The following is a 15982-nucleotide window of genomic DNA, read 5'->3' as shown; positions in this document are numbered from 1 at the left end:
GGGACCGGACCGGACCAATCACTGGACCAAAATCGGCCCGGACCGACGAAACCGACCGGTTCGGTCCAGTCCGTCGGTTTTGGTCCGGTTTTGCTCACCCCTATCTTTCAATGTGTTTGGCAAATATAAGTTATAAAAATAAGCTCTAAAAACTTATAAGCTCCCCAAAAAATAAGTTCTTTTATCCCAACTTATTTTCTCATTATCTTATAAGCAACACGCATTTTATAAAAATAATTCAACTATGATTTTTTTTTAGAGTAAAATTTTGAAGTAGCCAAAATGAAACATAAAACACAATTTATGGCCACTCATTGAAAAAACATGGCCATTTTTATTGATTTCGGACGTTTTTACCCTTAATGAGGCGGACTGGGTAGGATCAGGCACGCGGGTCGTGTGCCAGGTCAAGTTAGGCACTTATGACACTATTTGTGCCATAAGTGTCAAGATTATACTTTGTTTTATTTTGAATTTTCGTTAGCACTTTTGGCATTATTAGTGCCATTAGTGCCAATGAAAATCCAAAATAAAACCAAGATAATGATCCTGTTGGCACTTATGACAATATTAGTGCCATAAGTGCCAAGGAAAATTCAAATAAAACTAAGTAAAATCTTGGCACTTATGGCACTATTAGTGCCATAAGTGCCAACGGAAATCCAAAATAAAACTAAGTAAAACGATCATTTTGGCACTTATGGCACTATCATTTGTGTCATACGTGCAGCACAAATACAAAAACAACAGCATCATCTAAACCATAAATGGATAATCTAAACCCTAAATGGAATATCTAAACCCTATGGGGAAGTGTTTAAAATGGTCATTTTGACACTTATTACACTAATAGTGTCATACGTGCAGCACAAATACAGAAACAACAGCAACAACAATCATCACTGACACACCCAAAAATTAGAAAAAACCAGAAACTCGAAATTCTCCCGACCGAAACGATGTCGTCGAACAACGACAGCCTGTCGTCGCCCACGACGGCAACCGCCGTCGACACTACACCTTTGATTGGCGACCAGAGCCCCAACAATCGCTCCCGTTTCCTCGGCCTCCGCGGCGCCGCTGGCTTTCTCCGCCGCGTCAGCAGCCGCGGCTGCTTGATGCAAGAGCCCTCCATCCGCCTCTGCGAAGCAGCGGCGGAGCAAATCGAGGAGTGCTAGAGCGATTGCTGGGGCGAGCGGCCGTCGATGCCGTTGCGGTTGTGGATTTTGCAGTGCGATGGGTAAAAGGGCAAATTAGGTATATTGCCTAATTAATGGCAAAAATTTGTCTTTTTTCAATTGAAGGCTAAATATTGATTTTGTATGCTCAATAGGGTCATCCGACCCTATTGTTTTTTTTCATCATATAGTATCATTTTAATTTTATCTCTCTAACAAAGATTTTCTCTCTCTAACTAAAAATTTCATACTTCGTGGTCGATCGGTGAATTATTGTCCGAATTTGATATAAAAACATTCTTATTGATACTCTTTATCTCTCATTCCTTATAAACTCAAAATTGCAACATTTTCAAACTCATATTTTACTATCAGTAGCAATGACATAACTGCAGTAAATATCGATGGATGCAATGAGCTAAATTCATGATTGGATTATAGCGTAGAACTGTCTCTGAGAAGTGAATTTACAAAAAGGAGTGAAAGCAGAAAATTGAGTAAGAGTGACATCCCTTTATTATCGAGGTTGGTGATAATTGTTTTATTATTGTAGAGTGTATGGAATTGACTTAGACTTGTTTACATTTTCTTTAGTCAAGGCTTGCTTGTTTCAATGTGAATATTATTTAACAATGCCCCTTAATGTGGTTTCATCCATATGTGTATTAAATTGCTTCACTTCTGTTTTTATTGTGTATTTTTTTATATATATGTGGAAAAGTTTATTACCTCTCTAGGACTTACATAAGTTTATTTGGTTATCCAAATTAAAGCATTTAGTTTCTTTTGTACATGGTAATAATTTGCAAAAATTACTCAGCAAGTGCTATAAACGTGTTGCACTATTTGATGCAGAACATATAAAAAAGAAGAGCTTTTCTCTATTGGGCTTATGAATTTAGAGACCATAATAAATATTGTATTGTATATTAAATTCATAAAAAAGAATTCTATCGTGAACAATATACAAAAGTAAATATAAATATGAGATTTGTGTTACCATTTGGTCATGAGTTCATCATCTCATATATTGTATTGTATATTAAATTCATAAAAAAGAATTCTATCGTGAACAATATACAAAAGTAAATATAAATATATTACATTTTTTAGATTATATTGGATATAGCATTTATTGGCTCGTATGCACATTTAGGCCCAATTTGATAGGTAAGTGGAGGCCTCATTACATGCTTAACTAGATTTTTTTCTCTATTTGAAAGGTAGTATAATAAAGAGGGAGGCCCGTATTTGGGCATGGGCCCGAGCTAAAAACATTGTTTCTCAAGGGAAACAAATGTGAGGGTCATAACCGAGACCCTTGGTTACTGATGCTCAATGCTACAGTATATCTTGTTTAATTTTTCTTTGACACAATTGCCCCCAATTTCCATCACTTCCTCCCTAATTTTTGAAGATAACCACCGCCTGCCGTCGCCGATCTCGTTCACCACCCACCCCCCCCCCATTCCATGCAATATTTCACTACCACCGCCTGCCAAACACCGATGTCGACCACCACCACCCCCAATTCCCTGCAATACTTCACCACCACCCTCGATCTCGCCGCCCCGCTCTCGCCCTTGCCGACCTCTCCATATTTGTCGACCCCTGCCCTTGGTTGAATTTCTTTGGTATTTATCTTTCACCATGAATTTTGAAGAAGATTCGATGATTTTCTTTTGAAAAAAGGTCCAATTACAAAGACGCCATGATTTCTCACCTCTAATTTTTGAAGAAGACGCCCTCTCTAACTAGTTTCTATCAATTTGTTTGTGTCTCATTCTCAGGAGAAAGGGGTGTGTTTTTTGTGTTGGACCCCGTTTCACACCTGGATTTATATCGTCATTCTTAGCTTCTTCAATTTTTTTTTGAAATACAATCAATCTTTCGCCTCTTAATTAGACTAATTTATGGAATTTTTTTTGGGGTACACATTTTAAGCAGACTGCAAGTTATTACCGAAAGAGTGTGTTTAATTAGTAAACATTTTTGTGGTTCATGTTCTTCTTTACCTCACTCCACTTCGTTCTGTTTCTTTTTCTAGTTCTTCCTCCCCTAATCTTATTCTACTGCATTTGGGTAGTGGTGGTAGTAGTAGTGGCGGTGGCGATGGAGGACGATTGTTGGTAGAGACAGGGTGTGACTGGCGGCGACATTCCACTTCTTTCTTAAGGACATTTTGGACATTTCATGCTAATCTCATGATAGTAGTGTTTGTTATCAAACGGAGTTCGCAAGTTTTTAATAGTCTCCTACTAAACACACAGCCCTCGGTTCATTATCGGCCCAAATCCAGCAACATTTCCTTGGATTTGGACAAATAGCCTTTATCTCAACCAACTTTTCAAACACGCATTAATCGAGAGAAAACTTTGTTGAAACATGCATATCAATAGCATCAACAAATATTTAAAATGAATTTAATATATATCCCACATCAAAACCAAAACCTCCATGTCAATAGCATCAACAAATATTACAAATAAATTTAAGATAAATATTGCTCCGTAGAAATGCAGGAAAGGCTTCATATGTTAAATTTATAAGTATATTCTTTACATCTACTTATGAAACATTGAATAATTTGTTATTTGATTTTTTACTTATAAATTATGGTTAATATTTAAATTTATTTATTTAAAAATGTTATTTAATTTTAATAATTTAGAACGGATGAGTATACTAGTTTTAGAATAATTTACGTGTAACTTGCTTAGTGCTTCCTGCATTTTCAGTGACTTAAGTTTGGACATATTCTTTATTAAAATTCATAAATATAATTGCCTAAGTTGATGTACTTTATGGAAAATGCACTTGAATCAATCCATGTGCGTAACGATTTTTTTGACAAATTACAATTGTCGATCATATGCTTAATGAATTTAAAAGTTATTGTTTCACCAATTAATTAATTTAACTTTTCATTAAACAACGAGAGTCCTAGTCTTTTTTTTTTTTTTTTTTTGAGGCAACGAGAGGCTAGTTAGGAGCAAATATGTAGGTTGAATTTCGTAAGCGTGCTTTTATCTTTTGCAAAGAGACTATAATTATATAAATGTATTATGGATATGGATTGTTCATTAATTTATTTGGATTAAAATCCGTTTATTTGAATTGTATTTAATGAGGCCAAATTGGTGGGCGTATCCCTCTCCACGAAAATGGGTACCGAAGCGGATCAGGATGGTAGCAAACCCGAAACCCGAAGGCTCCTCACCGCCGCCGACTACTTCCTCCAACGCCGCAACTTCGTCGACTGCTACAAGTACGCCACCCGCGCCCACGACGCCGACCCCACAAATCCCGCAGCCACCAGAATCCTCTCCACCGCTGCCGTTCTCTCCGCCTCCAAAATCTCCGCCACACAGCACGACTACTACGCCATCCTCAATCTCCCCTATTTCGACTCCGACGTTTCTCGAATTGGCTCCAGCTTCGAAACCCTAACTTCAATTCTGGATCCGAATACGAACCTCTGCCCTTTCTCGTCCGAGGCGTTCGATTTGGCGGTTAAAGCGTGGTCCGTGTTGTCCAATTCCGTGGAGAAGGCGAAGTTTGACGCTGAGTTGCGAACGTATATGGGTGGTGGTGATGGTTGTACACCGGGGAGTGGCGGTGATACCTTTTGGACAATGTGCCCTTATTGCTATCACGTGTACGAGTATGATAGGGTTTTTGAGGACTGCTGCTTGAGGTGCGCGAACGAGAGGTGTAGAAGAGTGCTGCACGCGGTGGCGATTGCGGGGCCTCCGCCGCCGGACGTGGTTGCCAAGGGCCAGTACTGCTGTCCGGGATTCATGCCGTTTGCGGTTCATACAAGCAATGGAGAGGCAATAGGAGAGAAAATGTGGGTTCCGTTTGCGCCTTCACATCACGTAGGTAAAGGGCTGGATCTTAACTCTGCTACCTATGAAGATTTCCTTGTAGTTTTAGATGATGACAAATTTGAGAGCACAGGATTTCAGGATCATGGTAATGGCGAAAAGGCGAAAATTGAAGGTGAAGACGAAAGAGATATCAATGGGGAAACACCTGAAAATGCAGGTGGAAAATCTTTGGGGGTGAGAATGAAGAGGAAGAAATCTGTACCCTGGAAATCAAAGAAGTTGTTGGGTAGAGGGATTAGTATCGATGGCGATGAGGCACATTTTATTTATGGAGTTAGAGAAGAGAGTTGTTCAAATGTAGATAAAGACGAAGGTGAGGTCTCAGAGCCTTGTGTTGGAGGAGTGGAGTTTCTTGAGGGAGATGATGATATATTCATAAGTTTGCCGTGTGATTTTGATTTTGGAAATGGGAGACCTATGAGTTTGTAAAATGCTACAGAGCAGAGTCCCCTGCTTTCATTGATGTTCATACAACTGACTGGAGCTGGAAGGTAATTGACATACTGCTTATTGGTATAGGAACATATCAATTTTTCTGCTTCTTTTTTATTTGGTGCTCCTTTTTTTTTTTTTTTTAATATACAGCATATGTTAAGTTCTAGCCTTTTGAGATAGTGATGACACAATGTGTTCTAGTATAGCTTTCGTTGGGTTGGTTTTTGGTATCTTGTTATTTCTTCAAATTCCCAATGATTAGTTTAATTTTATGAGGAAAAATTCCTTTCATGTGGATCCATTAACTCATATTTGTATTTGCAACAAATCAAGAATTGCCACTCTCAGGTTGGACAATCTATTGTAATATGTGGTTGGAGTTAGACTGTTAGAAGAAGCTAGTGTCTTTGTGGGTAATGTATAGTCGAGTCTGAGCTTTGTTGGTTCCAGAAATCCAATTAATTTCTTGATTTAGATGCTCTAACTCTAATTGCTGTTATATTCTAAATCTTAATTGAGTTATCATCCATGCATATCTTTTTATGTTGTGCTCATACCTATGCATTTTGCTGAGATTGTTATTGCCTTTGATCTATATAATTTAATTGCCTCTGCAACTATGCTCCTATGGTGGTGGCACAAGACTATGTGTGGCTGCTTTGTGTTAAAAGAGGTTGAGCGAGCCTCTGTTTTTCTTAGGAGGCGTTTAGTTTGAGTGGTAAAGCATGATTGATAAAATAATTCAACTTGATAAATTGTTTGGTTTGCATGATTTGGCTCTGTGATGGATAACTCGGTCCACACTCTAATCGTCCAATTGAGTGATTACATCCTCCAATCTTATCAATATTATCTATCTCATCAACCAAATCAAATGCATCAAATGCCCCCTTAGTTGATATCATTGCTTCCTATTCTACATTATTCTCTCTCTTATGAATTGCTACTTCTAATATCGAGATTTGTTGAACTCAAACATCTGAACTTGATTTGATGATTTGAAGAAAGAACCATGAGTTAATTGTTTAGGTATGAGGATTGCAGCTTTAAAACTAATCTTGTAGTTATTTGAAATCTTGGTGTGCTTGCTCCTAACGTCATGGGTTGTGATGTTTGGTTAGCGTACTTGCTTCCTGATATAAATGAGCTTTTCATTCTTTCAGATTGAAAGTGTTTGGCAAGTTTATTATGTGATTCTTATCTCTTATTAACACACTTGTGCATATGCAACTTTGATTCACACATTCTACAATTAGAGAGCCTTTACTTTTATGATTGATATTTGATACATGAGTATTTTTATCCTTGTTATTAGGATTTTGCAAAACACCTCTTTATACATGCGGAGTCTCAGTTTTCGTGTAAATAAATATGCTTTTTAAATCTACAATTTCAAATAAGTGTGCGAAGAAAGGAAAGAATGAGGTTAGGGATCGTCTCAATCCATTCGATTTTTGATTAATTCGTATCCACTCAGTTATAGACTATTTTGGTTTGGGCAATTTGGGTTAATTTCTTTTCTGCCCTGATCCTAAATATTTGGTTTTCAGACTAACTCTAGTCATAATCTTGTAACAAAAGATAGTTTGTGTTTTTCAAATTAAGATACTTAACTTTGCATTAGATTCAAAAATGAGTGACTTATACTACCATAACTTTGAATATCAACTTATTATTAGCTAATAAAAATAAAATTAAATAATTAAAAATAATTATATGCCACAATTAGATGAAAAAAATTATTTGTTAATAATCACAAAATTAAATTAAAATATAGAAATTTGAAATTGAAGAAAAAATATAAAAATATATATAAAAAAAAAAATTGAAAGTGAGACATTAAATATGGTACACTTAATCTCTATTCAAGCGGTAGAGTGGTTAATGCTTATGATCAGAGTTCTTGGATTTGAGTCCACTGTAGCGCGATCTTTAAATTTATTTATTTAATTTAATTGTTAATTTATAAAAAAGAAAGTGTTTTTCGAAGTTTATAATTAATTTTTATTTCCATTAAATTAATACTATATGGTTTTGAAATCTACAATTTCTAATATGAGTGAAGACATTTAATTTTCAATAAATCTATGTAGCCACATTGTGATCACTCACAAATTAGTTTAATAGGGAAAATTTTGATTTATTTAATTTATTTTTTAAATAAAAATAGAATTTAGTTATTTTATTGTATTTTCTACATTATACTTTTTATTTAATTTTTTTGCATTTTTTATTTTTATTTTATTTTTTAATAAAAATAAAAACATTACAAAAAAATAACTACATTATAAAAAATGCAATAAAATAACTAATCTTCTTTTTATTTAAAAAAATAAGTTAAATAAATTTTTTTTTTCTATTTATGTAATTTGTGGGTGGCCACAATGTGACTGTTTAACATTACTCTTTAATTTTTCCGTTTTCAGTTCATGGTGAGTGTGTAGAGAGTGAGAAAAAAAAAAGCGAATGGGTCATTTGTCCCAAATCGATCTCTCGTTATTCATTTTATACTTTAATTCTATTATTTAAAATTTTATTATAATATTAATCAGTGTAGAAATTTAACAACTGTTTTTTGTACAACATTTTGAAAGATATTTTATAAATCTTAAAACGTCTAGATGCAATTGTCACTTATATAAGCCCATACCAATTTACATGGAAAACATGCGGGTTTAATCTACTACACGAATCTAACCAAATTTTACTAAGTATGTGAAAATCCACAGGTTAAATTAGACTAATTCTCACTCAATTTTACTAAGTCTCACTCAATTAATCTACCAATTCCATGAACTTTTTAAAGTCTGTGAAAATCCACAACGAATACACCCCCCTAAGTATGGTTAGATGAATTTTAGATATTTTTACTGGAAATGTCAATTTGTCACAGGTTGGCTCGAATAGACGCAAAAAGGCAAATTAATTAAGTAGGGCTAAAAACTTTTATTTCATGTCCGGAATATTCTAAGCCCGCTGGGCTTCACTTGAAAATTGAGTGGATTAACTCAATTAACCCAGACTCTCGAGTTAAATAAGTAGTTTTCAAACATCCTCATTTTGCTTCTTCTTTTTTTTTTTTTTTTTGATAAAAGGAGATAAGATTTTATGGAACACAAATACATGGGAGATGGAAATGACCCTCCACGGACGACGGAGGTTCAATCCAGATATGGTGTGTTGAGAAATCTCTCGCAGCTTTCGCTAGACAGTGAACAATAACATTTTGTTCACGCTTAATATTAAAGATACGAATATCGGGCATCAACGTAAGCTCTTAAAGACATGGTGTGTTGAGAAATCTCTCGCAGTTTTCAAACATCCTCATTTTGCTTCTCAATATCTATAATAATGTTTTGTTTAAAATGTTTGTGAAATGTACTTTTGTTTTTTTATTCATAAGTTGAATTTCAACATTTTATTTCTATCTTTTTTTAACTCCATCAGTTAATAAAAACCATTTTGATATGGAAAAAAATCATCTAAAAAAATGTGTCCAATTCTTATGTCTCACATTATTATAAGTAATTTTTTAAAGTTCTAATTTTTAAAAATAAAAAATAAGATAACTCATAACATTATAATAAATTATATTTTTACAAAAAGTATTAATTAAAATACTAAATATAAGAGTAAGACATAATTACATATAAAATTATGAGACAGTGGAATGCATCCCCTACTAGGGGTGGTAATCGATTCGGTTCGGTTGATTTTTCAGTTAACCGAAACCGATTAACCTTAAAATTGCTAACCGAAAATCGAATCGATTTTGAGTCCGGTTAACCGATTTAAACTGGGCAATGGGCATAATTGCTGAAAGGGATCGAGTTCATGCATTTCTTGTGTTTCCACCCTCGATCACACATTATAACTATTTCCTTTTCCATCATATACCAAATCATCAGTAGTGTGTTTCCTTTTCCATACATTCTAACTGTTTCCTTTTAGTTTAATATTTAAAAGATTGATACTGATTAAGTGCTCGTTTGGTTCAAGTAAAGGAATGGAAAGGGAATAGAATCAAATAAAGGAGTGAAATGGTAACAATAACCATTACTTGATTGTTTGATTTAACAATGAAAATGAATCATTAGTAAGGGATTCCCTTTCTTTTGTTTCCCCTCTATTTTGAGGGGTAACAAATTGAGTGATTGGGTTACCCTCCAGTAAGGGTAATAGTTAACTCATTACCCAAATCAAACAACAAGTAATAGATTCAATTAATTGAATCTCTTTCCAATCTCTAAAAACATCCAACCAAACGTGGGCTAAGATACAAATAAGGCTTCAATAAAATTTAAACCTTATATTCATATTTCAATGGTGCTTCTGTTCGATCATTAATTAATATCCAATTCTATCTTATGAATCTCACTTATTAATATACATCGATCATTAATATTCATATTTCATCCGATTGCTTCAAAAAAGTTGAAAACCCAGCCCTACAATAATTATTAATAAAATAGTATACTATTTAATTAATATGGCTTTATGGCTAAATCGGTTAATTCGGTTTTAACCGATCGGTTACCAGTTAAACCAAATAACCGATTTTTCTAAAATCTAATAATCGATAACCGCATCGAATCGATCAAAATCGGTTATCAGTTAACCGATTAATCGGTATTCCGGTTCAATTACGGTTATAACCGAATAACCGAAACCGTTTTACCACCCCTATCCCCAACTGCTTACTGTCTCATAAAGTATTAAAATACATGTAAGAGTGACCACTAATAAACATGAGAATAGAAAGATTGGAATGGCTCAAGCTTGGAACTGGATGCTCCGAAATAAGACACAACGGTACAGAGATGAATAAAACAAAAGAAAAAAAGTATATATGCTTAGAAAAGTAACATAGAATTAATTGTAGGTAGGCCTAGTAATTAGATGGTGGTGGTGAGGTAGAAAGGGATAGTTGGGGATATGCTTAAGGGTAGTGGCGGCAGCGGTGGCAGTTGTGGCCGAGTCGCCGCCTGGCTTCCATGGAACCATCATTAAGGAGCGAACAACCTCAATTATTAGTCTATATGTTAAATAGATCTAGTCTACTACAAATAAATTAAGAATAAGTACTTACAAACTAATTGTTTTTATTTGAAAAACTATTAAGATTTGAATTTCAATGTATACTTATCGATTAAAGACGTTGCAAAATCTTTTCATTATCAATTATGAGAAAATAGACTAATTATATTCCATCTTTCTTCTCTTAATTAATTTTTTTTAATGAAAATTTGGGGTTGGGCTTCAGCCCCACCCTAGCCTCCATTTGTTGGTTGTAATTTGGGTTAGTAGGTCAACTTCCTGTACAGTTACTGGGAAATTTTGAAATATTCCAACAGACAAAGAATATTGCAATTAATCATAACTACTATGTGTAGTTTTGTAAGAAAATGAGAAAAGGGTCTGGACTAACTGATTTATTATTACACAAAATGGATATGGATACCAGAGTATGGCACATAATTTGTATTGAGCTTCTTTGAGGGGCTTCAAGTACTTCAATAGGAATGGCAATCAAATTATGGGAGATATAAGTTATATGCGTTTAATTATGGGTTAATGGTAATACCTATTCTTAAAATATAAAAAATAAAAAATACTCACCATAAAAGAAAATTACAAAAATTACACATTTTGAATTTAAAAGGATAGAATTGTCTTTTATTTAAATCGATGCAAGCCGAGCATGTCATATTAGTGGTAAATGTACTAATGCTCGACCATTGCGAGTCGAGTATGTCAAGTATTAGTGCATCTGTGGTAAATAAATTAATGTTCGACATGCTCGACTTTTGCAAGTCAAGCATTAGTGATAAATGCATCAATGCTTGACATACTCGATCACTGCGAGTCAAACATTCGATCGAGCATTTTTTTTTGAAAAATACACTAATACTCGAGATACGCGATCATTGCAAGTCAAGTAGTCGAGCATCAGTGAAAAATGCACTAATATTCGACAAAAAGGTAAAATAGTCTTAAATGATACTCTCTCCGTCCCACTCCAATAGGCTCAGTTTCCTTTTTGGGTTGTCCCACTCCAATAGGCTCAGTTTCCTTTTTAGGTAAAAAAATTGTACTTAATTGGTGTGGACCACACCACTTTACTATCACTTTTCTACTAAAAAGTAAGTTTTCTTAATCTCCGTGCCCAAATGAAGTGAGCCTATTGGAGTGGGACGGAACTCACTTCATTCATAATATCAATTCATAATATCATTGTCACTTTGTGGATGATATGAGTTTTAAGAAAGTGGTGAATAATACTCCATTCGTCCACGATATCATTTTCACTTTGTGGGCGACACGAGTTTTAATAAAGTGGTGAATAGTAGTAGTTGATAATAGTGATATTATTGTGAGTGAAATTTGAGTCCCACTATTATTATAAGTAGAAGTTTGTGGATTCTACTGCTATAAATGGAAGTGGAAACGATAGCGTGGACAGACCAAAATAACAAAAGTGACAACGATGTTGTGGACGAATGTAGTATAATTTATATATTTTGTAAAATGTTGGTATTTTTTTAGATTTGCCTTTCAAAATGGCTATATAATTTTTGCTCCTTTAATTATCGATTATTTTTTTGTTATAAGATCAATAATTTGTACTCCCTCCGTCCACCAAAAAAACTCCTACTTGCCCTTAAATATTTGTCCACGAAATAAACTCCTACTCTGCTTTTTGGACAATTATACCCTCCTTTGCTTTTAAAATTACTACACTTTTACCTATTGGGCCCACTTTACTCTACCATTACATAAGTATGTAATTAGTCTCCCTTAAACTTATTATTATTATTATTATTATTATTATTGTTATTGTTGTTGTTATTATTATTATTATTATTGTTATTATTATTGTTATTATCCTTATTGTTATTGTTATTGTTGTTATTATTATTATCCTTATTATTGTTATTATTATTATTATTATTATTATTATTATTTTTTTTATTATTATTATATTATTATTATTTTATTATTATTTTATTATTGTGTTGTTGTTGTTGTTGTTATTGTTATTGTTATTATTATTGTTATTGTTATTATTTTTTTATTATTATTTTATTATTTTTCTTTATTATATTTTTCTTATTATTATTCTTATTATGTTTTATTATTTTTTTATTATTTATTTTGTTATTATTCTTGTTGTTGTTGTTGTTTTATTATTATTATTATTTTATTGTTGTTGTTGTTTTCTATTCTTCTTCTTCTTGTTCTTGTTCTTGTTCTTGTTTTTGTTCTTCTTTTCTTCTTCTTATCTTCTCTTCTTCTTCTTCTTATTCTTTTCTTCTTCTTCTTCTTCTATTATTCTTCTCTTCTTCTCCTCCTTCTTTCTTCTTCTTCTATCTTCTATTCTTCTTCTTCTTGTTTGTTCTTGTTGTTGTTGTTCTTCTTCTTCTTCTTCTTCTTCTTCTTTTCTTCTTATTCTTCCTGTTCTTATTGTTGTTGTTATTTATTATGTATTATTATTATTATTATTATTATATTATTATTATCAAATAGCTAGTGAAAGATTAGTAAAGTAATCACAATACATAAATACTACCCTTTTAGTCTTTTACACCACCTTTTTCAGCTTTCTTAGTCTCCGTGCCGAACCCCAACTGGGAGTTTTTTTGGTGGACGGAGGGAGTATATTAAAATATTGATCTTATAATTATGTTGGAAAAAGAGTACTCATCTATTACAGGATGAGACAAAAGCGAAAACCAAAAGACAAGGAAACAAAGGCAAAAAAAGATTTTTTCAACTGAATTTTATCTAAAAAAGTTTTAATGTGGATCAGCCTTTGGTCCACGTCTATGTGCTTTCAGGGTTTTTATATGGTTTTTTTTTTTTTTTTGCTTCAATAAAATCGTATTAAAATAATACTAGTTGCGTTATGAGATCCCTACTGTAATTGCATACTTTGATTATATAATCTTACTGCACCTAGAAGGTGTTTAGATAATGAATTGAAGGCGACTTCAAAGATCTTATTAACTCTTACAAATTAGTTGTCATCAGAATTGGTAAGTTAGATCTTTATGGTAAAAATGTGGATGAAGATCTTGACATTTTTTCCTAAAATTATAAAATTAACTAATTATAACATTAATACGTAATATTTTACTTGAGAACTCATTTTTTTTTTCCTTTTTTATTACGTAGGGAGAGGAATAAAGTACCAAAATGCCTCTACATGCTCGAAAGACTAGATTTCACATAATGCGTTCTACATAAATACATAATACTTCATTCGTCTTATTAATAATGATTCACTTTATCTGGACACGAGAATTAAAGAAGAGATATTTAGTGTGTAAAATAAATGAAGAGCATTTGTAAGGAAGATATGTAAAATAAATTTGTGGTGTAAAGTAAATAAAAACTAATTAGGACCCCTATTATTTGTGGTGTAAAGTAAATAAATTAGAGTGTAAATGCAAGTTGAGCACGAAAATTAATTAGGACCCCTATTATTTCTATTTTCTAACTAAGATATTATCAATGGAACGGACAAAACTAAAAATGAACCATTATTAATGAGACATGAGTTACTGATTAATGCGAACCTTCACTCGCTTTATAAAATTAACAAGATATTTAAAATATTAAAGTCCTAAATTTTGTATAAGATTAGATAATCAATTTATTAAAATTAACATGATATTTTTAAAATATTAAAGTCCTAAATTTTGTATAAGATTAGATAATCAATGTATTAAAATGAACATGATATTTTAAAATATTAAAGTTCTAAATTTTGTATAAGATTAGATAATCAATGTATTAAAGCACAACTCAACTCATCTAACCCCTTTTTTCCTAACTACACCGAACATCCAAACGTACTTTGTTGTTGGAAACGTACTTTGTTGTTGGAAATGTCACAATTTTTCAGAAGATAATTGAACTTAATTAGCTCATCTTCTTTTGAAATTTATAAAAGATAAAATCATATTTCATCAATGGAAGTTTACCTAATCAGCACACCTCACACTTACCTTAACAACATCCCAGAACCTTTGATCAATTTCGCCTCTATAAATGTTTGACAGATCCTCAAATAAAAAATATCAAGCTTTCTTTCAAATCAAATCTCACCACTATCACAACTCAAAGCTATCCATCAATGGCAGCCTGCAACTTTCACCTGCTTCTCTCTCTCATCATGGTTGTCTCACTCTCAAGCCTCCATGTAAGTTGGGCGGCGCGCCACCTACTGCAAACTTCTCAACCAGGGTTGCCGACTATTCCACCGCTCCCTAAGGCCACACTGCCACCACTGCCCACCATGCCAACCACCACAATGCCGCCGCTCCCTAGCATCCCTCTGCCAATGCCAACTCTGCCGACTAATCCAGCCATGCCAACCACCACAATGCCGCCGCTCCCTAACATCCCTCTGCCAACTAATCCGGCCATGCCAACTCTGCCGACTAATCCAGCCATGCCAACCACCACAATGCCGCCACTCCCTAGCATCCCTCTGCCAACTATCCCATCCCTGCCAAAGCCCACATTGCCAACAATGCCAACCATACCCAGAGCTGTGCTGCCTCCATTGCCAGCCAACCCACTGCCAACCATCCCCACTGCAATTCCTTCCTTCCCGTTCCCCTCCCCACCACCATCAAACTAGGCCTAGGGATTTTCCGCCCTTATTCAGCTCATCCTTTTCAGTATGGGTTCTATTCTATTGTATGATTTTCTTTCACTGTACTGATGTTAAGTATTAGCTATTCCTGTAGTATTCTTCGAGGGTTGAGTTACTGTGTTGTATTCTGTCTGGTCAGATTGTGTTGTAACTATCATTGAGATATCCTATTTATTTATTTCTTGTTCAACAGTGTCCAAGGAGATTTTTCTTGCTCTGCCCAAAGGCCCCAAACTTCCATCTCTCTGGATGATACATACCGTGTGTGTGTGTATGTGTGTGTGTGAGAGAGTATGTGTTTATTAATGCACCTTGAGAAAGCTATATCATGCATAGCCAAAACATTCTAATTCAAATCTGCAAAGTAAAACAAATAGTCTAACACAATTAATTATTTTCAAAAATACTAATGTCAGAGATAGTTAATTACATATGGAAATTTATAGTGTTCATCCAGAAAATTTATTTTTACTTAATAAGTATAGCTTTGGATGATGTTGAGTTACCGTGATGAGATCGTAACGAAGGAAGTGGGTTCAGCGCCGGTAGAACACAATATCACGGCTACAATTAGCCTTTAGAGCTTCTTCCAAACTTTCTGCCTTATCAAAATCAACTTTAAAAGTGACCATTGTAACATTATCCTTTCCAGTATCATAATCCTGCTTGATGTCCTCGGCTTGAAAAGACTGAAGCTGCAAGTTAACACGATGCTCCATCATTTATTATTTTCACTAATACTCGACTAACTTGTGCAGTACTCTCTACACCATCTTTTGTTAGAGTGTAGCATGCAGCAACTTTGTCACTTCATA

At 33.8% G+C, this 15982-nt stretch overlaps 1 protein-coding gene and 1 long non-coding RNA gene across 3 annotated transcripts; one reads left to right on the top strand and one right to left on the bottom strand.

Annotated features, from left to right (window-relative positions):
- Positions 1–4268: 4268 nt before the first annotated feature.
- Positions 4269–5794, top strand: LOC131021850 (uncharacterized). Of its 2 annotated transcripts, none has more exons than XM_057951170.1 (2): positions 4269–5056; positions 5139–5794. In XM_057951170.1, exons 1-2 carry the CDS (start codon positions 4343–4345, stop codon positions 5244–5246), a joined length of 822 nt encoding a protein of 273 aa, XP_057807153.1. In that variant the 5' UTR covers positions 4269–4342; the 3' UTR covers positions 5247–5794. The 2 variants fall into 2 exon arrangements, with proteins under 2 accessions (XP_057807153.1, XP_057807152.1); XM_057951169.1 differs by having other exon boundaries at positions 4273–5060.
- Positions 5795–14585: 8791 nt separating this feature from the next.
- Positions 14586–15970, bottom strand: LOC131021849 (uncharacterized). Its single transcript, XR_009101081.1, has 2 exons — positions 15674–15970; positions 14586–15524 (listed from the first exon to the last, which is right to left on the bottom strand). It is a non-coding gene; the product is annotated as an uncharacterized LOC131021849 (long non-coding RNA).
- Between the last annotated feature and the right edge of the window lie 12 nt (positions 15971–15982).

The sequence above is a fragment of the Salvia miltiorrhiza genome, chromosome 4, assembly GCF_028751815.1.
Source record: "Salvia miltiorrhiza cultivar Shanhuang (shh) chromosome 4, IMPLAD_Smil_shh, whole genome shotgun sequence".
Taxonomy (NCBI): domain Eukaryota; kingdom Viridiplantae; phylum Streptophyta; class Magnoliopsida; order Lamiales; family Lamiaceae; genus Salvia; species Salvia miltiorrhiza.
This window is presented reverse-complemented; position numbering and strand designations above follow the sequence as displayed.